The sequence below is a fragment of the Rhipicephalus microplus genome, chromosome X, assembly GCF_043290135.1.
Source record: "Rhipicephalus microplus isolate Deutch F79 chromosome X, USDA_Rmic, whole genome shotgun sequence".
Classification (NCBI taxonomy): domain Eukaryota; kingdom Metazoa; phylum Arthropoda; class Arachnida; order Ixodida; family Ixodidae; genus Rhipicephalus; species Rhipicephalus microplus.
In genome coordinates, this window is record NC_134710.1 from 187,712,581 (window position 1) to 187,736,252 (window position 23,672).

Here is a 23,672-nt window from a genome sequence, read left to right on the forward strand (position 1 = left end):
TAGGTCAGGCTTTCTTTGAAGGTCAGAGAAGATGGTCTCAAATTATTTGAATAAATCAAGCACATCAGAACGCTGGCTAACACTCAAGATTGTCAGATAAATGAACATAAGCCGCAGTCTGTATGTGGGGTGAACTAGGGGAAGGAACCTTGTGAGAGTTTTCTTCGCTTGGCTGTTCCTCGTTCGCTTCCAGGGGGCCTTGGTTGACTTCAGTTATAACCAATACTTGTTGCACTGATAAAGGTTCGCGTTTCTCGTACTTAAGCAAAAAGATGTGGAAAGTTTCTTTCTTTCCACTTATCCCAAGAAAGTTGTTGACTTTATTCTTTTGTTTGATGAATTCAAATGGACCTTTTTATTGCATGAACAGCTTGTTGTTGTTGGCAAAAGAAGTAGCACCTTATCGCCAACGTTCAGTTTTCGAGGGCGGCTCTTGCGGTGATAGTAAGCATTTTGTTTTGCGCATGCTCACCCTAACTCATCAAGCGCCAGTTTGCATGTCTCTTCAAGGTAGTTTCGAAGGTCGACCAAGTAGGCATAGGTAGTGCGAATTTCGACGTCAATGTCATCATTGCTTCTCGCACGTGATGACCGTAAATGGGCTGAAAAGATGAGAATCCCAAGCTTGGGAAAAGGAGTGGGGCCCCGCCGCGGTGGTCTAGTGGCTGAGGTACTCGGCTGCTGACCCGCTGGTAGCAAGATCGAATCCCGGCTGCGGCGGCTGCATTTTTGATGGAGGCGGAAATGCTGTAGGCCAGTATGCTCAGATTTTGGTGCACGTTCAGGAACCTCAGGTGGTCGAAATTTCAGGAGTCCTCCACTACGGCATCTCTCATAATCATATGGTGGTTTTGGGACGTTAAACCCCTCGTATCAATGGGAAAAGGAGTGGGGCGAGATATCTGTTCTGGGATCGTGGTCTTTCCTGGCAGACGCTCTTCAACATTGTTTTGAGCACTTCATTAAACTTTTCGATGAGCCCATTCACCATGGCATAGTAGGGGGTCGTTTGAAGAAACTTGATGGCAAGAAGACTGCTCACTTCTCCGATGAGTTTCGCTGTAAAACGTGTCCTTTGGTCGCTTACGATTTTGTTCGGTAACCCGACTCGAGAAAGAATCTCAATGTTTTTTTAACATGCACAACATCAATTGCGGGGAGGGCATTGGTATCCGCATATCTAGTGGCAAAGTCTATAAGGGTTGGAATGTAGTGTGCCACGGTCCGACTTCGGTGAGAACGAATCGACAGAATTGACTGCAACATGCTCAAACTGTGTATGTATAACAGGCATATTACCCTGAGGCTCTACATCAATTTTGCTGTCGTTCGTTGACACTTATCGCATGACTTTTAGGAGTCTTTTCACATGGCCATACTGATCCGGCCAGTAAAAATCATCTAAAAATTTTACTTGTTGTGTGCCGAATGCCTTGGTGCCGTGCCATAAAGCTCTCATGGTCGAGTTCCAGGATATGCCGTTTAAAGTTCTTCGGTGCGACGAGTTGGTTAAAGTTTCTACCAGCCGTAAGACAGTATTGTTCGTAGAGCAGTCCACCTCTCTCAAGAAACCTGCAACTGTGGCCTTTTGGTAACTTGAAGTCTTTGCCAACTTCAGCGCACAGCTTTCAATGTTTTCTCCTTCTACTGTTCTTCGAAGAGCTGGTATTTCGTCACATCACTCCATTTGATCTTTGGAACAGTCAATGGAGTCATTTTGTCTTCGTGGGATTTCGCCATAGCAGAAACATATCGGGGATGTTCTATAACTTCCACAGGGCAATATTGGGTCGCATTATGTCTCTGGTCGGCTGCAACAGGCTTCCACTCATGATCCGGATTGTGAGGATCTCTGACATCTTGCGGGTTACCAAGCACCAAATCGTATAGAGGCTTGTTCATACAGAGCGCTGTTATCTCTCCCGTATGGAGTGTTCACAGGAAGTTTGGCCTCTGGTACTTCAATAGGGGAATTATCAATGAGCAATACTCTGTTACTCTTACCGATCAACTGTTCATTCAGCACTAGATTTCTCCGGATAATTGCAGTGTTACTGCGTGTATCTCAAACCACCCTGACTAGCTTGCCCAGGACTTCGCCTTCTACTGCTGGCATTCCCTGCACAAGAAAAAGGGGTTTCATTTTCTCTGAACTTTCATTACGACAGTTACGTTTCTTTTTTTTTCCTCTACCTATATGTCGACTTGAAGGAAAACTGGGACGGTTCTCCTTTACTGCTTATGTAGAGTTTCTTTCTCTCTGTTCTTTCATCCTTTAGCACTCACCTCTTTTGTGACCTATTTTTCTACAAACCTTACATTTCGCCTCATTAGCTGGAGTGTGACATTCATGTGCTTGATGCCCCAGACGCTTGCATAGCATACACCTTGGCAGTGGTTTCTTTGGAGCTCGTCGTGGTTGCCCTGCAGCAGTCGGGAATGCCAGCCGAAACCCTTGTGCATCGTCTAGTCTCTGGGCCAGTCTCCAGTCTGAGTACAAGAACGGTAGCGCCTGGAGGACGTCACTTAGTTCTCCAGACCGGGCATCCAGCCAAGAACCGTCTCACCTTGACCGCTGCACTGCCTCAACCATCGGCACATGCACCGTGGCACGCATTGCTTGTGCACACACTTCTTTCGGTTTTCTCTTTGTCCCCCCGCACGGTGACCACTTATTTGTTTTGCATGCCTCTATCATAAGGCCTGTTTTTCGCACGCCTCTATCATGACAACACAGTGCAGTGCAAAATAATTAGGAATTCAAGTTGCCAAACTTTCTTTTCAGCATGGCTTTCACTCTTTTTATAAAGGAATCCATAAGTTAGATGGCCGGCCGCCACGCTACAAATAAAAAGGTCTCATTGTAATGTGATTTAAAAGGCTCTTTGGCTTTATTTGCAATGACGACAACAACTATAGAACTGTGGTGAGTAATGGAGAGGCACAAGGCAAGTGCCGATCGGGAAGCGCGACGCCAGTGCACGAGGAGAAGAAAGTCACCCGAGGGCATGCACACCAGCCACCTCAACACGAAGAATTGACCAGATAGGGGCTCGTAGCATTAGATCCGAGCTGTGATGGTGAACAACGAAGGATGAACGAGTCACTGTTTTGTGGAACGCTGGACAGAGAAACCTAAAAAGGAAGCAAGCATCGCACCTGCGACAAGAGCGGCTAGTATAATCTATTATTTTATAGTTTCAGCGATATCAATGATGTGTACTGTTTGAAATAACACGGGACACAAAGTAGCCACGTTTAACATGAATCGCAGCACGGTGTACGTCGCGGTGTTCACGTTTCGTTGTCATTGCATTTGATTTTCTCGAAAGTGACGCTGGCAAGTGGGCTCTCATTTGTGCGAGCTAATGACTCATCGCCTGTCTGTCTTCTGCGCATGAATATCACAGCATTCTAGCTTATTTATCGTTTGGGTGTGAACACGGACTGTAGGTTAAGATAGGTTCAACTTGAAAGTTTGATTCATGAATAGCTTACTTGTGAGGAAATCATAATAGTTTGCATGACCCGGCCGCCGCAGTTCTCATCATCACATCAGTACATTTTATAAGTTGTCAGTCACATGAACACTTCGGATCACAAGTGGGTCCGATCGTGATGCAGGCGCAGAAATAAGCGCTTTATCCTGAGGTTGTGTGCTTAGACGAAAGTACAAATATGTTCGGGGTTCAACAGGAGGAAGATTTTCAGTTCTAGTCGAAAAGCTGAATTGAACAACTTCACCATGAATCGAGCGACTCTTCTCCTGCATGTTGTAAAGGGTAGGAGGTTTTGATGACGATAGGTACAGCTGGTTTTTTTAAGGTAGCTGGCTCCTCGCCGTCGTCCACATAGCCGATGCTCGCCAGTCAGGAGACGTGTTCGTAAGGGAGATGGAACGAAGATTTATTTACATTATAGATGAAAGATAGGAACTGTACAGGGATCCAGAAGATCCCGCATTATGTACAACAGAGATTCAGTTCATAATACCACACTGATTTACAAAATGCTTCGGCTTTTATAGCCCGCCGTCTCCTTTACACCGAGATCCGAAGAAGGTGGTGAGCACTCTCGCCACAAATAAGGTGACAAAGTCTCAATGGTCCAATGGGAGCACGAGCGCAACACACAATGACGCACCTGGCCCCCGCCTTGAAGGCGCCGCAGGGCGATAAGGTAGATTCCAAAGAGGGAAGATTGAGCTCCTCCGGGGAGATGGCCGCAAACCCGAACGTCAGCAGCGGTCCATGCTGCTTTCAGCTTCAGGCAGTCCGTATGCTCGATCCCAGAGAACGGCTCCTTCGACGTCTTCCCACGCTTCCGGACTGTCGGTGCTTTGTGATGGCCTCGAGTAGATGACTTTAGCAGACTCGAGAGGTTCACTTAATGAGACCAGCCACAGTGACGCCGTCCCATGCTGTTCAAGCCCCTTCAACAAAAAGCTTGACTCGCGAAGCTTTCGTTGAGACCCGACTGCTTCCTGGAATATCTACAGGACAGCGTCTTGCAAACTGGGCGCCAATGGGGTTAAAAGCATCCTAGCAGACCGGCTTACGCACAATGGCATCTGCCCAGACGAATTGCCGGGCCAAACGTAACAATGTTGACTCTTCTCCTCCATGCGCTTTGAAGACTCAGACAGGGAAAAAACAGGTGTGCGCTGTCAATTCTTGGTCCGCGTCTTCAAAGTGCATCCATATCGTCGACATGCAGAACCAACTGGCCCAATTAAGTTTGTTGACAAACTTTTCCTGCAATTTATGCATATTCTGTTTGTATAGGCGCAATCACTATCAGAGGTAACACGGAGCAGGGGGCCGCACTCATCGAAATGCCACAACAGATATTTTGCACGACGCCCATAGGCCACACGAGCCGTGTTACCTGCAGCAGTGGCCGTGCCTGTACTTGCCGTGCACTACGTTGAGCCCCTTCATGTAGCCACTAGACGTTACTCTAAACACATCCTAAGGAATGTGACAGAAATAATACAGCAGCAAACTCAAACACACCATGAAAATATCGCCGAAACCATTGAAAAAGCATTGCCGGAAGTGCCGCACCGGAAGTCTGCTGGGGTAGGCTGTTCGGCGCGAGCCAGTTTGTTTACAAACACCGAAACCATCTATGCTGTGACTTTACTTTATTAATGCCCGACTCTACGTCTTCATAGAAGCGTTCACGTCTTCATGGCTCGATGCAGGTGCGTAGGCCTGTACCACCTTTATCTCGTATCTTTTGTTATACTTAATTATGATACTTGCCCCCTCTCACTGATGCTGTAGTATTCCTGTATGTTGTCAGCGATATTCTTGTGTGTAAAGAACACCACCCCTAGTTCTTTTCTGTCAAGTAATAGCATAGGATGTGTGCTTTTCTTAGCACTGTATAAGCCTAACGTGTGAGGTGTCCTCCTAATTTCGCTGAGCCCTATTACATCCCATTGAACACCCTCTAATTCCTCGAATAGCACAGCTAGACTAGCCTCACTAGATAGCATTCTAGCGTTGAAGGTAGCCAATGGCGGCTAGCCTCACTAGATAGCATTCTAGCGTTGAAGGTAGCCAATGGCGGCCAGTCCAGACCCAGAGATTCTTAGCACCCTCCTCTGTGTCGCAGGTCTGACCCCCGCCTTGTACAGTTGCTTCGCAGCCACTGGGGACTGAGGGCCAAGGGTTCATTGCTGTATTCATGGGAGTTTGTGGCCAGGGCAGCCAATTTTGCTCTGGGGAAGGAGTGCATTACCGGCAGCTGGTCGTCAGTGAGACCGCACCCCAGACCTCTTTCTTTAAGGATTCCTTCATCCCGCATTTTAAGTAAATATGCAGGGCCAATGTCATGAGTAAATGGGGGCGCGAGGCACGTGCCGGGCGTTAGAATGCGGCACACGTGCGCGAGACTCCCAATGGGGGGCAGACACGCCACGTTCACGTATGAGATGGTCGGACAAAGGCTTGTGGCATGCGACCTGAGCCGTAATGGGAAATTTGGAGGATAAGCTGTCACTGTGCTGTGGAGCTTCGAACTGTGAAAATCAAGGTCAGCGTCGCTACCACGACGAAAGCAGTAGTGCCACCCGGTTCTGAAGGATGTCTGCGTAAGAGGCCTGGGAAGTGGCCGTCGACCTCAGAAGTCTCGAGTGAGGCTGCAGGACTGGCTGCAACCTGGCACAGCAGTTCCTGGGGGGGGGGGGGGACTGCAGCCCTTCCACTTCGCACCAGTATGAATGCAGCCCACACCACAGTCAAGACGCCGTTGACGATTTAAAAAGAGCCTAACTGAGCCAGAAAAGACGAAAAAGACTGGAACCATCCCGGCAATCAGATTGAGCGACTCGTTCAGCCAGAGAGGACGACAATTATAGGAACTTGGGTGGGGAGGATGTCGACAACATAATCGACGAACTGCCGACACGGCAAGGGCACCAAGTCTACGTGGCAACGCGATGAATTGTAAGAACATTTCAATACTGAGACCCCATCTTGGATAAATTTTGGCTAGGGTTAGAGTTGGCTCTAACACAGATGGTAGTTAGTTTTGGCTTCAGTTCGTAGCAGACTGGTTTGTACCGTGTTATTTTTTAGTGCTTTAACATGAATTCTGTGTATTTGCTTTGTCCGTCCTTTGTATAAAGTGTGTTCATTTTGCCACGCCTGTCTCCCTTCTCTCTCAATCCAGTCCTTTGCAAGAACTCCCAAGATAAATCATGACAAGAACATTAATGAAGGCGCTTGAGTCATCTTAAGGGCTTCAGGAAAAATACAACACCACTGAACAAATTTATTATTTTTTTATGTACATTCTTGGTGGGCTCAGTTTTTTTTCTGTGTGGAAAGGGTTAAATGGCAATTTTGGTCATCTGATGCTGGTTATGGCAGTGGCTATAGAACAACAACGAGGCACCTGTAGTGGCTCATTGTGTTATTAAGTGTGTGCCGCATAGTTTTGTATTGTGTGCTGTGTGTGCCTTGCATCGATGTCCAATGCAGCACTTCTCTCACAGTCTTTCAAGTGATGAAGTTTATTACTGCAGAGGCAGCAGTAGTAAACAAAATTTCCTCTCACTTGTCTTGCAAGTGATTGTTGAGAAAAAGGTACTCGATCATAGAGAAATAAAAGATGTTGCTGCTTGCTTTGTTATGCTACACAACCTTGCTGTGAAGTTGATTCATTGTGACTTGCTGTACCAGATCTTGCATAATTAGTCTAACATAATAAGCTTGTGCAATTACACAAAACAGAAAATATGCCTACTGTGATAAAAGGTGTCCTTGCTCTCCCGCGCTGAAGCTTATTTGTTTTTTGGGTGTTCTATTTGGTGAACATGGCATTCGGTGTTTTACTACTCTGGACACTAAAAGATATTTTCTTGGCAACCTGCATTGATAAAATGGGCACAATAGTTTTACTTAGACCGAATTACAACTTTGAGCTAGACTGCATTTTTTTTTTCAGCTTTCTGCTTGTGTACAGTTGCTGTGAAGAGGACTTATCAGCACTGTTCAAGCTGTAAATGCAGTTGCCAGTTGCTAGGCTCAATAAAACTAAATTATCTTGTTATTGAAGTAAGGTTTATTTCCAGTTTTTTTATTGTTTTAACATCTTTTATAGCCTTTTCTGTGTAAAAAGGAATCTGTTAGTGCCTGTACTCAAGAGGTCTAACTATAATGCAAGAATGTGTCGATATATCTAAGTAAGTTGTTTATTTCGCTAGCTTCTTCATGTGCAGGTATAGCTGTATATTCTGCTGCTCTTTTGTCTATCAGTTTTGTTTAGATAATATGACCTGTTTTATATTCTAGGTGCGGGGAACGCAGCTGTGGTTATCGTTTTCGCACTGAAACCAGCCTTGAATACCATGGACGTTGCCACACACCTGCTGGCCCCAGACCATACTGTTGTCCTGAGTGTGGGGAACAGAGAGATCATTGGCGCAGCCTTGCTATGCATCTTTGGAGAAGCCACACGATGGACTTGGACTTACACAGGTGAATTTTTGATGTTTAAAATACCACGTTGTAGACTTGCTTGCTCTTTCACACAGTTGTTGTTGGCAATCACATTGCCCCCTACATGCTGTGCTTTTGATGTGAATTGGCTTTTATATGTAACTGGGAGCTACACTTCCTTTTTACTTTTTTTTTGTTACTCTAAAGATGCATGCCGACATGCATTGAATACTGGAATTTCAAACCTAACTCGTAGCCTGATTTTATTGTGTGAGTTTGTGTTTCATGCTCTGGGGTAGCTAAGTAATAAAAGCATGGTTATCTTTATTCTTTTCCCATTAAATCAAATGCAGATAGTTTTATTAGCTATAATTCAAGATATCATCATGCTAGGAACACTTGCAAATGTTCTACATGTGTATATATAACTCTCTAGGATGGGCCTGTAATACTGGAAAATTGCTTTCCTTCCATCATTTGGTGTAAGTGATGTATCCTGCAGTGAAATTTACCTGAGGGTGAAAAACAAAATACAAAATCCACTTGCTCTCAGGGCTAGAATTTATGGCAGGTGCCTTGAAACTTGTGTAGTGTAATGTTGTGTTTTGAGTTTGCTCGTATGCTAGGCACCTTGGACCCAGAGACACTAAGTACGACCGCACTCGTGAGCATCGAAAAACCAAGTGTTTTATTTAGACATCCTCATCCCAGTCCCCAACGCGGGTGGCACCACCAGACAGCTGACTGAACACAGGTGACAACACGACACATCCTTCCTTCAAAGACTTGTGTAACATTATTAATTCAGGCAGGCTGGGAGGACTACCCAGTGGCCACTACGTCGTGCCACATCATCTCGAGGGTCACGGCTGACGTCTGGTACTGCACTCGCTGCAGTGTCCGGTATGTTCACTGTTGAATTTGCAGGAGAAGCACCCTGCTTTGTGCTGGTGGGAGTTGCAGGGTCTATTTGATTCTGCTGGGAGAACCCAGACAGCTGTCGCCGGTTCTGCTGCAGGACTGCACCTTGACCAGTCTCTATTATACAGACGATCTCGGATATATGAAACAGATGTATAGAATAATAGGATCGTAACATATTTTTAGCGCACAGTGACACACGAAAAAAGAGGGGAAACACCAGCTCTTACTATCAAGTGAAGGTTTCATTCAGAAAAGAAACATAGTCGAATCCCGCTACAATGAACACCACTACAGTCAAACTCTGCTACAACGAATGCCGCTTCAACGAAAAATTCACGATTCCCCATCAGCAGTTCATAGGAGTCAATGCATAAATATTGTCACCACAACGAACACTTTTTCTTCGATCGCCTCGCTTCAACGAAATTTTAGGATGCAATTCCAGGCTCAGATACTTATTGGTATGCAGTAAACCCAATCTTTAACATTTCGATACATTTTCAGAGCCTGAAAATGCGTCAACGAAGTCTAAAACAGGCGTTAGCGCCATCAAAAACCGCTGCTGTACTGTTGCTATTCAGCAAGCATAGGCGCTGCCATTGCTCTATAGCGATGGCAGTGAGACTGCCCTATGTTTCTTTTTTTTTTGCCGCTGGCTTGCTTTTGAGCCGCAGACGATTCGAAGCTGAAGTTTAGTCGCTCAGTTCATGGTTTCCTTCACGCAGCTGCTGGGTGCAAACGCGAAGCGATGGCTTTTCCCGATTCCAATGCTTATCATTTTATTTGTGCTTGGCCAGTGTGGTACCTAATCAAAGTGGCTGTTTGTCCGCATTATCAACAAAATCAGCTAGCCGCAAGGGATGGATAAGAATGGCATAGAATAATGCAAAAGTCACCGCTCCACGATACCCTGCCTCTATCTCGACGTTCTCAAATACTTTTGACGGCGGACAGCTGCTGGTGTTAACGTGTTAATGCAACTGTTTGGTTCGTTCACGAAAGTGGTTTTAGGCATTGTTTCAGCGTACTTTTCACTATGGCTTCGCTATGCATGGGTGAGAATCACGTCCTGACGCTGCTGGGAAAGAATAGGAAGCAGCGGACATTTTTTGAATTTTGAGAATAAACGTTCCTTTGTTTGGTAGCTAAGTTCTGCTTTATTTTTTTTTATTTCGCTATAACTAAATTCTTGCTTCAACGAAATTTTTTCCACGCCCCATCAGTTTCGTTGTAGCGGGGTTCGACTGTACAACAAAAAATTCACAGTTCCCCATCAGCAGTCCATAGGAGCTGATGCATAACTATTGTTGCCGCAACGAACACTTTTCCTTCTACCGTCCCACTTCAACGAAATTTCACGATGCAATTCTAGGCTCAGATATTTATTGCTATACAGTAAACACAATCTTTAAAATTTTGAGGCATTTTTAGAACCTGAAAATACGCCAACGATGTCTAAAACACACGAAGTTCGACTAGGGCATATGAGGTCACGCGTTATTTCCTGACGTCATATTCGTGTTGTTCAACTCTTTTCTTGAAATCAGTGGTCTCACCAATGTACTAGTTGTCAAAATTGTGGCAGCCTAAAAGCGTAAAAGAGACCATGGTAATTCTCGCTCTGCAACTTATATTTCACGTTGTATAAAGCATTCCCTAGCATCCCCTGTTGGTACATTCACTATTTTGATGTATGTTGCTTCTACATGTCGCACAGCATATCTGATTTTCCAATCGCAACATTACACAAGTCGATAAATTTGTGCTTGTTTGTTTTGACCATGATTTCGGCTCAGCTAGAAGGCCTTCTGGTTCGGATAGAACTGTCAGTAGCAGAGGCTTGCTGGGCTATGTGATGCTTTTCATTATTATTAATACAATCATTATTATTGCAATAGCAATTATATGGACACTCTATAATGGATTTTGCCGTTGGCATTGCCGTCACTCACCGTATATCCATATGTATCGATATATATGAAAAACAAGAAAGAAAAAAAAATCCTGAAAAAGACTCCGACATGCAGAATCGAACGTGGAACCTCTGTATCGTGAATGCGAGGCATTAACCACTGAGCCACAGCGAAGCATGTCCTTCAACGTTCAAATAGCAATCTACTTATATCTATCACTTACCGCTGGTGATGGGCATCTCGAGATAGAACTCCTGTTTTCAGCGTTACCAGCAAGATGGCGCAATGAGAGCACGGCAACTAAGGAGCCTACATCTCCCACACGTACTTTGCCCCTCAGAGCAGAGAAGATAGATGCTCACTCACGCACCCTTATCTCCCGGTACAGACGATCATACGTCTTAGCTGGCGTTGGGCTTTCACAAGAACGTTTCTGTTGTAGTTACCGGGCGCACAAAGGTCACTGCAATCGTTGCACAGTCATTGTTTGCGAAAAGGGCGCGCTTTTAAGACACAGCGAAGTAGCAACTGAGATGCCTATTTGCGTTCATCTGTACCTGTGAGTACGTTTTGTGCGTCATTTATGTGCAAGAAACGCGGGGCACGTTTCGATCTGCTTGCCATTTGGCGTTGCTATCGCGTTCGTTGCTTCGCCTTTGCGCAAAGCTGCAACTTTTTTTTATTATTGCCGATGTAACATCAAACGTACTCAGCTACACACTTATTGCTGGTCTCTCACGTTTCAAGGGTAGAGTGGAATAACTTAATCTAAATTTCTCGTTTCAGTTTCTTGAGATGATGATATTAAATTTGTGATTAATTTTTTGCATTATGTCCATAGAAGAGTACACGAAAGAAGGTAACCTGCCCGCATCAGTGATAAATCTGTGGAATCGAGGGACCTGTTGCGACCAGACAGATTCCTTCTTGACAGCACATGTTTGAGCGCCATCGCTTTAAACGCTACTCCTAGCTTTTTTAGCAAGCATCTGGGGACTTTGTCGAACTCCAAGCGTGAGAGCCCCGAGAAATAAAACATGAACATGGATGGGCTTGTCGTAAAAGAGAATTCATAGAAAGAAAGGTATGCGGTGCGGCTCCGTTCTTGCAATGTTGTACGAGTAGGATATAGTTTTTTTTTTAAGTATATATTAGAAGTGTATAATTTAGGGGGGGATGCAAATCAGTACTAAATACAGCAATCCATGTCGTATCCAATCCCATCCATATCCTAAATAGTAAAAATAGTAAATACAGGTCTGTCTAATCCAATCCAATCCACATCCAAAGTGGCCTGGGCTGTAACCATTATAGTGAACTAGAATACAGTAGACTCACAATAATTCAAACTCTGATAATTCATACTTCTAGTTAATTCAAACAAAATTCAATTTTTAGTTGGCCCTCTATTCTTTCAATATAGTTAAAAGCTTCTTTATTCAAACTCCATAATTCGTTTTATTCAAACTCCATAATTCGGTCAATTCATACTTTTCGCAGTTTCATACGAGGAAATATCTGCTGCTTTCCTGCTACTATTTAAAAAATTGCATGCTTATATATAATCTTAACACTCTAAAAATGAAAAATAGGTGCCTTAGGTCTTCAAAGAAAAAGGCTTTGCTAGTAAACAAATGTTTGAAACAAAGCACACGCATGGTAAACCACAATGCTTCTCAACTAGTATAGAGAGCTTTGTGCTGAAGGCACTGTCGTGGATCCCACCGCTGCCACCAGTTGTTGCGGATCGGGGTCTGAGTCGTATCCCGCCGCTGGCACCAGTTGTGGATCCCAGTGCTGTTCACCAGTTGTTGCGAAACGGGGTCTGCCCGGTCTCTTGTGGTAGCGTGGTGTAGCTTCGAGTTGAGGAAACGAGCGCTTACAAGATGGGGATACGAAAAACAAACAGATTTATGGCACTATTTACAATTATTTAAAGCATGAGGTTAGGAGTTCACAAACCACGAGCGTGGTGGTTGAACCGTTACATGGTCCAGAGCGACATCCAGCACTCTGCGGCATCATTATAAGCCCTGTTGGGCTCCTCCTTCATGAGTTGAACACCAATCACACACACACAACAGGCGAGGAGTACGAGCATGCACGGCCCACGTGAACATCCAATATTGAGTCGTGATCACTGCACTGCAAGGTGGCGCCAGAGGGGCTCTTCCTCGTCGTGTATGTGCCGCTGGTCGAGGGGTCCCAAGCTCCTGACAGCAGACATCAAACGGTCCGCCGATCTGTCCACTCAGTTAGCAGGGCAATTTGTGGCGGCGGCCGCGGTTTCTTCCAAGGAAGATGCTGTCTTTGTTGTCCTCTCTGGAACGGCTTACGGCGTCGTGGCGACACGACGTCTCATCCTCCGGCTAGTAGGGACAATAACTGGCGGGCATAGGCAGCCGGCCAGTCGGCTACTTGTTTGAGGATTAAAAGAGCGCCGCTCCCCCCTCAGCTCTGGACGTTGGTTCCGAGAGAACTGGGGTTCCAGGGGTGGCAATGCTGCCCAGCTACGCTCCTCAGCGACAGCATGGCGCCTACTGACGACGGTCATAACAGCACATATAGCAAAGAAGCAGTTGGCAATTGATGATTTCTTTAAAAGGTGTGATCAGCAGTAAATGGCTGATAAACTTGTGGCTCTTACACTTCTGCTTTCTATTCATTGCATGCAGGCAGGGTTTAAAAACCCTCTAAAAAATTTTTAATCTGATAAAATCAATGCCTAATCATAAAGTAGGATGTCACCTCACCCACATTAATATTGATACAAAGTATCACTACCAGGAGAAATAAGGGAAGCGTGGGCAGAGAAGGAAGACGACGTTGCCTCCACTGCGATCCCCCTGAGTGGGTACGAGCCATGGCGGTGATCATCATCATTATACTGTGATTGCGGACTCAGGGCTCATTAAAACCCCCCAATTAAGTTACCTTAATTTGTGTAACAATTTGGTGGAGGTGCTGGGTAGGACGAACCCAAAGATGGGAGCTTCACTACCAGGACTTCGTCGCAGCCGCCGCCTCGCCGGACTTCCACCTTTGCCGATCGTAATGGCCCAAGAGCAGCCATCCAACGCTTCGAGGCCAACTCCGATGGGTTCCGTGCCGTACTACAGAGTGCCACCAAACTTCGGCGGGACCTCAGGAGAAAACGTCGACGTGTGGCTCAAGAACTACAAGCGGGTGAGCAGAAGCAATGGCTGGGACTCGAACGAACAGCTCAATCATGTCGTATTCTCGTTAACTGACACTGCCCTTATGTGGTACGAGAACCACGAGGACATGTTCACGACTTGGGAACGTTTTGTTGAAGAAGTGCAGAAGTGCTTCGGTGATTCGGACGCAAAGAAGAAACGCGCGGAGCAGACATTGTCTCAGAGGGCACAGCTTCCAGCAGAAACATGTACGACATATATTGAAGAAATATTGAAGCTGTGCAAGATCGTGAACGGGAGGATGTCTGAAGAAGACAAGGTTGGACACGTTCTCAAGGGTATAGCCGAAGACGTGTACAATTTCTTAATTGGGAAAGACTGCTTGAACTCCGTGTCCGACGTGATGAAGCACTGTCGTACCTTTGAATCCCTCAAAATACGACGAATTTCTCCGAAATTCGGCCGCCTGTCCAACGTCTCCACTGTGGCTAGTGTTGAAACAGTGCCGCCTAACGACCTTGCTTTGACCATACGGCAGATCGTTAGAGAAGAGCTGCTTCGATATCAGCAGAGCTATCATCGCCCCAGCGATTTTCAGGATGGGTACGTAAGTGAACCAGAACGTGTGCGGACTCTTGTTTCTCTTCCACCATGGCAACCATCGATCAACGCAACAGACGCTTATGAATATCAAGGCACACGGCAGGCTGGATTCCCCCGTCAACCACCTCCCAACTACGAACGAAGTTTTCGCCCACCTGTTTACCCAACATCGCCTCCCTACAGGGCCCCCGAAGGACGGTACCACTATCGCATGCCTTCCGAGAGGAGTCGTTACTCTGAGCAACAACGTGCCCCTCGACCAAGTCCGGTATGCTACAACTGTGGTGTCCCGGGTCACATCGCACGTTTTTGTGACCACCGCCCATATCAGCGACAGTCTTGGCACATGTCTCACCAACCTTTCGACCATCCGCTCTCCACGTCGCGGAAACCACGCGCACCTACCGGATCACGCTACCCCTCGCCGGCCTCTGATCGAAGTTTGACACCACCACCAGCTCCCCGTGCTCCACGATCGCCATCGCCACGGCGACGCGCACGTACACCGCCGCCGGAAAACTAGTCGGTGCGGCCAGTGGGGGTGAGGCCGCGAGATCACAGGTGCTATATACAGGTATACCCCCGTCAGCGTTTATGTTGAAGAACAAAGTTCATGTAGTTGTCGATGGAGTGGCTACTATGCCACTTGTGGATACAGGCGCGACAGTCTCGGTGATGAGTGTAAATTCCTGCTGGGACCAGAAGTGATGTTTTGCCTGAACCGTGGGGTGACATTTCGTGGTGTAAGTGGTGACGTGTTGTGTCCGGTGGGATATTGTACTGTGGACGTCTCGCTGTGTGGCAAGGTGTTTTGCACAGAGTTTGCAGTTATTCCGCGGTCTACACATGACGTTATCTTGGGTATTGACTTCTTGTGTGAGTGTGGGGCAACTGTAGACTGGAGAAGTGGGCATCTTTCTATATACGGTACTTTCCCAACGGCGCTCTTGGAAAATTCCCGTCCGGAGGAAAGCATCTTTTTCGTCTCCGTGGACACAGTCGTTCCTGCATTTTCTGCTGTGTGTGTTCCCGTGACATGTTCTAGCAACAACTGTGGCACGTTTGACGCCACGCTCGAACCGATTCCTTTGGCATGCCTGAAAAAGAACATTCTCATTCCCCATTGCATAGTGCCAGTCGTTCATGGACGGGCAGGTGTGTGGACAATGAACAGTTCCATGGAGCCTGCAATTTTGCCAGGCGGCATGAAACTTGCAGTAATTAGACCCGAATCATGTACGACGCTGGTTGCGCTTCTTGATGCTACAAGCCAAAATGAACATCTAGGCTTAAAAGGTTCAGAAGATGCCCAATTGCTACAAACGGTCAGCAAGTCACTTGACCAAAGCGAACGTCATACACTGCTCGACGTTCTATCCAAGCACTCGAAAGTGTTCGATTTTTCTAAAAATAGCCAAAGGCCCTTAATCCCAGCGTCCCGGATACGTCATCAGATCCACACAGAGTCGGCGCATCCCATTAGGCAGAAACCTTATCGAGTGGCACGATCGGAGCGCAAGATCATCAACGAGCAAGTCCAAGAAATGCTGGAAAAGGGAATAATACAGGAATCGGCAAGTCCGTGGGCTGCTCCTGTCATTCTATTGAGGAAAAAGGATGGTACGTGGAGATTTTGCGTTGACTACCGCTGACTGAATTCTGTTACCAAGAAAGACGTTTATTCACTGCCGCGCATCGATGACGCTCTAGATTGCCTGCATTCCGCGTCCTACTTTTCATCTGTCGACCTGAGATCAGGTTACTGGCAAATTCCGATGCACGCAGCTGACAAAGAAAAGACTGCATTCGTTACGACCGACGGACTTTACGAGTTCAACGTTATGCCATTCGGATTATGCAATGCTCCTGCGACATTCGAAAGATTTATGGACTCTATATTGCGTGGTTTAAAATGGCATATATGCACGTGCTACCTTGATGATGTCGTAATTTTTGGACGTACGTTTGAGGAGCACAACACTCGCCTAGACCTCGTGCTAAGCTGCATTGAAAAAGCTGGCCTTGTATTGAATTCGAGAAAGTGCCACTTTGGCGAGCGACAGACATTGGTGTTAGGACATCTCGTCGACAAAGATGGCATTAGACCTGATCCACAAAAGACCGCGGCCGTTGAATCGTTCGAGCGTCCTAAATCTGTGAAACAACTGCGTAGCTTCATCGGGCTCTGCTCGTATTTCCGCCGGTTCGTACCCAAGTTTGCGGATGTGGTTCACCCCCTGACGAGCCTTCTACGCAAGAACAGCCTGTTTCAGTGGACCTCCGAGTGTGATGCCGCTTTTGACAAGCTGAAGTGTTTAACTTCGCAGCCAATACTTCGGCACTTCAATCTTTCGTCGCCCACGGAAATTCACACAGATGCAAGTGGCATCGGTATCGGTGCCGTTCTCGTTCAGCGTTCTGGCAAGAAGGAACACGTTGTGGCGTACGCAAGTCGTTCTTTAAGCAAGCCTGAACGCAACTACACAGTGACCGAACAGGAATGCCTAGCGGTAGTTTTTGCCGTGCAACGGTTTCGCTCATACATCTATGGTCGCCCGTTCACTATCGTCACAGATCACCATTCCCTGTGTTGGCTGATCAACCTTCGTGACCCATCCGGCCGCCTCGCACGATGGGCCATTCGTTTGCAAGAACATGTCTTCACCATCTCATACAAGACTGGCCTTCTACACGCTGATGCGGATTGCCTCTCCAGAATGCCGCTACCATCGACAGATTGTGAAGCCGATAACTTTGACCACCTTATCGCTTCTCTGTCGTCTGGCTTTCCTGATGCCGTGACTTTCGCCGCTGAGCAGCGTAATGACCCAAGCTTAAAAGCTCTCTTCCCTGGAGCGGGAAATTCATTAAGCGAAGGCCGATTCTGCGTCCGAAATGGTCTTCTTTACTAGAGAAACTTGTCCACGACGGGCGCCCGCTTTCTGCTGGTTGTTCCTGCGTCCCTCCAAACGTCTGTTCTGCGTCTTACGCATGATGACCCCACCTCTGGCCATCTAGGCACCGCACGAACACTTAGTCGCACGAAAGAGCGGTTTTATTGGCCGAAAATGAGCAAAACAATTCAGAACTACGTGGCCAGCTGTACGCAGTGCCAGAGCCACAAGCGGCCCTCCTCGGGTCCAGTTGGTCACCTGCAACCGGTAAAGCCTCCCGGTTCCCCTTTTGAAAAGGTTGGCATTGATCTGATGGGGCCATTTCCATGCTCTTCAAAAGGTAACCGGTGGATAATTGTATGCGCCGACTACCTGACGCGGTACTGCGAGACGGCTGCCTTATGCTCCGCCACGGCAGTCCAGGTTTCGGAGTTCCTGTTGCATTCAGTCATCCTCCGACACGGACCTTCTCGCGTGATAATAAGTGACCGTGGACGACAATTTACCGCTGATATTGTCGAATCATTACTTCGTTTGCGTGCCTCCAAGTTCCGACACTCAGCTGCGTATCATCCGCAAACTAACGGTCTCACCGAGCGCACAAACCGAACGTTGATCAACATGTTGTCAATGTACGTCGCCTCTGACCACAAAAACTGGGATGAAGTATTACCATTCGTCACGTACGCCTTCAACACGTCGAAACACGAAACGACAGGCTATAGTCCTTTCTATCTGCTCTACGCTCGCTCACCTCGACATACGCTGGACACTATCTTTCCTTTTGTCATCCATGACGATTTAATAATTGCCGAAACCTTGTGTCGTGCGGAAGAGACCCGTCGACTTGCCTGCTTACGTACACTGGCAGCGCAAGAGTCATCCAAAACTCGCTACGACAGTCAACACAGGCATGTAACCTATGTCCCCGGGGATCTAGTGTGGGTGTGGACCCCAATACGCAAACGTGGCTTGAGCCAAAAGCTACTGGCACACTACGCCGGTCCTTTCGTGATACTCCATCGTCTCAGCGAGGTCAACTATGAAATTGCACGTGTCACCACTAGTGGCCGACGTTCATGCAAGACAGAGGTGACGCATGTTGCCCGCCTGAAGCCGTTTACACGAAGGATGCAAGAATGACTCGCCCAGAGGGATTCGTCAGAGAGAGGAGGAATGATACAAAGTATCACTACCAGGAAAAACAAGGGAAGCGTGGGCAGAGAAGGAAGACGACGTTGCCTCCACTGCGATCCCCCTGAGTGGGTACGAGCCATGGCGGTGATCATCATCATTATACTGTGATCGCGGACTCAGGGCTCATTAAAACCCCCCCCATTAAGTTACCTTAATTTGTGTAACAATATATCTCAGAGCTTCTGATTATTCAAACTTCTTGATAATTCAAACAAAATTCAAAGGTCTCTTCGAGTGAATTATTGACAGTTGACTGTATACTCCAGTGGCAAATCGTCCGGGCTCAGGCATCCTCGTTTTACGCAAATGCCACAAGATGGTTCCACTTCTACATTGCCTAGCAGCTTTGGTTGCGTTGTTGGACTATCGTGAGCTCCTTCAAACTTTCAACTGCGGTTAATTTCAACGTGTGTTTGCATTCTGCCAAACAGCCAACTTGCCGACTCTCTGGCTCAAAGGTATCCTGGTTTAGCCAAGCAAATTGTTGGGCAATTACATCCACTACAGACAGCTATTGCCATGTATCGCGATGTTCTGGAATTAATAGCTCCTTGTGACAGCGGCCGCGAGAAGGTGACGGAAAGGACCGCTGAGGGTTCGAGGTGGGAATAGAGCTGTGCGTCATTTTCAGAGCGGGCACACCGCTGCGCCATAAAGGCGGCGCGGCGCTGTGTCAGCGCGCCACAGTTTGTAGTTTTTTTATATTGCGACGCCGCGGCGAATGCGCTAATCCCGCGCAGTAAAGTCACACAACGCCGTACAATACTGAAGGCTCTGGCCACACCGGTCATCCCCGCTTTTACCAAAACCTATACCTATCGTAACGTTGTGAAACTATAGTTTAACACCTTTATAGAAGGCACGCTTTGGGCAGCAATTTTTGTCTTTTATATGAGATGTGTCTTATAAGCAGGGTACCTCGTATGTATTTTTTTATTAACCCATATTTTACTGTAAGCACATTGGTGTCTTTTATACCCATTTGTCTCTTATATTAGTGCCTCTTATAAAGGTGTTCGACTGTAGTAGCTTGTGACAGTGGCCGCGAGGAGGTGATGGGCGGAACTGGTGAGGGTTGGTGATGAGTGAGCTGGTGAGCAGGGTACCTCGTATGTATTTTTTTATTAACCCATATTTTACTGTAAGCACATTGGTGTCTTTTATACTCATTTGTCTCTTATATTAGTGCCTCTTATAAAGGTGTACGACTGTATTAGCTTGTGACAGTGGCTGCGAGGAGGTGATGGGGGGAACTGGTGAGGGTTCGAGGAGGGAAGCCACGCTGACGAAGAACTAGTCATGTATTCTGTTTCAATCCTTATTAAACCTGTTGTTTTCCATTCAACCAGTTGTGTCATCATGCTCAGCAACCCCTGACATGGGTTCAATTTTATGTACATCAGAGCTGCCCTCTGGCCTGGTGAACTACTTTCTCAGCCAGAAATGGCACAGTCATCATGAGAGTGGCTGACTAAAGTGGAAGTGGTGGGAGAACTAGTGGGTGTAGTGATGAGTTGTGGAAATAGTGGTGAGTCGGGGGGTGTCGTGATAGGTGGGGGTTCTGGGAAGAGTGGCACTTACCTGTAGTAGAATTTACCCACTTCCTGTAAGTAAACCCTACTACAGTTTGCGATCTAAAATGGTCCCCAGACATGAAAGCCTTGATCAGAAACAGCTTAGCTTTTAAAAAAGCTGAACATTCTCGAGTGGGCAGGCACAACGCCACTGATTGAGCTTGGACTGCGGCAGTGGCGACTGTCGGCATGCACACATACGATGGGCACCCCACTTGCCCAGCAATCTTGTCTCGGTCCACGTGACATCACTGGTGCATGATGTTAGTGCAAGACCAATGCTGTTGATGTACGAGTCTTACCGCGTGGCTAATGTTGGACATCACATCACTAATACACACACAGCCCTCATGTTGTGACACTGCCCATGCATCATGTACATGCACCACATGCTCGGTGTAAGCATGCAGAGAAAAGTGTAATTAGTGTTGAACGGTACGGCATCCACCTGGAGATGTGGTGTAACTTGCATGTTGAAGCAATGGACAGTATGTGTGCCGTCCACTCCTAGCAGTGCCACTCTTGTGAACCTTCAGTAATGCTTGCAATCACTTGTGAACTTGTGCATGTCACGCCGTGCTTTGGTCAGTAAACTGGTGTTTACTGCAGCTTTCACTGTTCATTAAGCCATGTGCCTAAAACTTCGAGCAATTGTAAAATTCTTTGGTATCTGCTAATCCTTCATATTTCAAGCAAAACTGCACCAATTTTTGTGTCTTTAGAAAATATGTTTCACTGAATAATATGGCTATTCACATTCTGTTGCATGTTGTAGATACCACTTACATAAAAATTTGTGTCATGGTGTGTTATCATTTATTTTTTTGCTCTTTCGTTTTCTTTTCTTGCTTGTTCTTTACACACATGCGCTCTTGAGGTACCCTGAGATATATATTTCGTGTATTTATTTATTTCAATAAACTGAGTTGTGAGTTCGTGCCGAAATGTTTCTCAGAATAACCTTATCAGTACTATTAAGTGTGCCTGAAGTTGGTTCTTCTCAATTTGCAGATGTGTACAGTGCGAGTACCGGACGTTCAGTGCTTTCAAGCTTGAAAATCATGCACGAATTCACAGTGAGGAGCGTGACTTCACATGTGCCCAGTGCGGAAAAGGTTTCAAGCAGCTTTCACAGCTACGGAACCATCATGTTGTGCATTTGGATCGCAAAAACACACCACACAAGCGTTGGTACAGTCAGCAAACGTGTGAACTCTGCCAGCGCACGTTCTCAGATTCGAAATGTTTACGCAAGCACCATCAAGCAGTTCACGGAAAGGTAGTGTCTTTATTTGTTCTTTCAAGTTCATTAGCACAACTCTTAACATTTCTGATTCAATGGTAGAGGAAGCTTTGTGAATTTTTTGTTTTCAGTGTAGAGCTTTTTTTTAAATGCATAAAATACCTCCTTGCAGAGCCAAACCTTAGTGCACTACCACATTGCTGTCAGGTCTTGCAGTACTCCACATAAGGATTTTCTAGTTCTGCATGAGATGTCAGAAAAGCAGATGCTTGATATCTTGTTCACTTGCTCCATGAAAAGCAGCACGGCCAGTCAGCCAAATTGGTACTGAAAGTAGTTTATCTCTCTCTCGGCTTTTTTCTTTTTTTGTTACTAACTCTAGGCTATGTTGTAAGATGCAAGCATTTTAGGTGGAGACACTCGAGAGACGCAATCGACCAGATAAAGGAACAGTGATGTGCATCTGCCGGACTGCCGACTGCAGCGAATGCCTTTCGGCGAGTAGACGCAACTTGAAGACAGAAAGAGGCATTGCTTAGGGTTCGTACCAGCAGCCTTGAAAACTTTGAAAACCTGCAAAAGTCGGGGAATTTCTAAAAAACCTAGCCAGGTCATGGAAATTGACAGCAGTTCTGTGCGACCATCTCAAAAATAAGCATTACCACTGATCAAAGCTTAAAAAGTCTCTCTCATAGCTGCAACTACAGTGAGCTGCTAGAAGGCATGTGAAAAAAAAAAAAAAAAGGACAGTGCATAGTTCTTGTTTCTTAGTGTAAACGCGGAAGGATACACCGACCCATAGAACCCAAAGTTTACTGATGTTTCAGGACCTTATATGGGAGGGAGCCTTATACACAATAAAAGCCATAAGAAAGGCACAGTGTACTTAGGTACGCCTAAATACATGACATATGCAGTGAGAGTACATCATCTGAAGCGTCCCATGACTCCTGTTCAGCATATGTACAATCCTCTGTATCTGGATACCAGGTTCAGGCATGATACAAGCTTCTTTTAAATGCAGAGCATTTTATAGTCACACCTACTTTCAAATCTGGCACAGGCGGTGCTGTCTACACCCCTACTGGGCATGCTCGCATCTCGTGCCAACTATCACTCACCCTACTTTCTAACCTCGCAAGGCCGCTGCAGGCAGGGTCTGCTAGTAAAAACAGACTGCTTGTGCTGCACAACTGATAGCTGACCACCCCGTATATGTAGACATTGGATCGGGCGTTCGGATTTCAGTCAAGGGCGTCTTTACTTGGCTTTCACTTGATGCTTTACTTGACTGAAGTAGATGTGATAGAAGCAACAGTACAGCCGCGGCCATGTCAGTGTATAGCACGCGAGCAGCCGGCCTTGCTCTGTGGCCGTTGCGGGTTGTGACATTGCATACACTGGAGCATGCGTGGCCTTATAAACATACAGGCCTGCTTTGCATGGGTGACAACGTTGGAAGGTGTGCTTCTTTAACCGAAGATTCACGCTCGCTCAGGGCACTTTTGTATATCAATATCATAGGACGAAGCGCGTTCCGACTGATAACACTGTATAGTTGCGTAAAGGACACACACTTTGTGGCCGTTTTGATTTTGTGGCTGTCTGCAATTTTTTGTTCGCACCTGTTGGCATTATTATATCTTCATATAATCACATGCCTCAAAGCAGCCACAAAGCATGAATAGTTGATGGAGGCCTGTTTTATCAGTCGAAATGCGCTTCATCTTATGAAATAAATGTGACCAAAGTGCCCTGCAGAAGCGAGAATCTTCTGCTAAGCAAGCACACCTTCATACATTGTAACCAGTGCAGAGGAGTCATGCATGTTTCTAAGGCCGCGCATGCTCCTGTGCACACGATGTCACAACCCGCAACGGCCGCAAGGTGTCACGCCACAGAGCAAGGTTGGCCGCTTGTGCGCTATACACAGACGTGGCCATGCCTGTACCTTCAACCAGTAGTGGGGCACAACCTAAAAGTGTGCCACTTCTCGTTGAAGGCAATGCTTCTCTTTCGTTTAATAAATACAAATCATAAAGATGAAATAAAAATTAAGCATTCCCAAACCTTACACAATCATGCAACATTCTTGCGATACCCCCACCACTCCATGACACATTTGCACGCGTCGCCCCAGCGGGAAGATGCGGGTTTTTTTCTTCCAGGGCACACGAGTTTTACAAGTCTATTTGGTGGTCTGTAGATTTCGCA

General features: G+C 46.5%; 1 protein-coding gene across 3 annotated transcripts in view; it reads left to right on the forward strand.

Annotated features, from left to right (window-relative positions):
* The window catches only part of LOC119177304 (uncharacterized), a 206,879-nt gene that overhangs the window by 123,363 nt on the left and 59,844 nt on the right, over nucleotides 1-23,672 (forward strand). For all 3 annotated transcript variants that reach the window (XM_037428763.2, XM_075878365.1, XM_037428764.2), the window contains 2 exons: nucleotides 7,806-7,991; nucleotides 21,227-21,494. In XM_037428763.2, coding sequence (XP_037284660.2) covers nucleotides 7,806-7,991; nucleotides 21,227-21,494 — 454 coding nt within the window. The remainder of the gene's footprint in view (nucleotides 1-7,805; nucleotides 7,992-21,226; nucleotides 21,495-23,672) is intronic.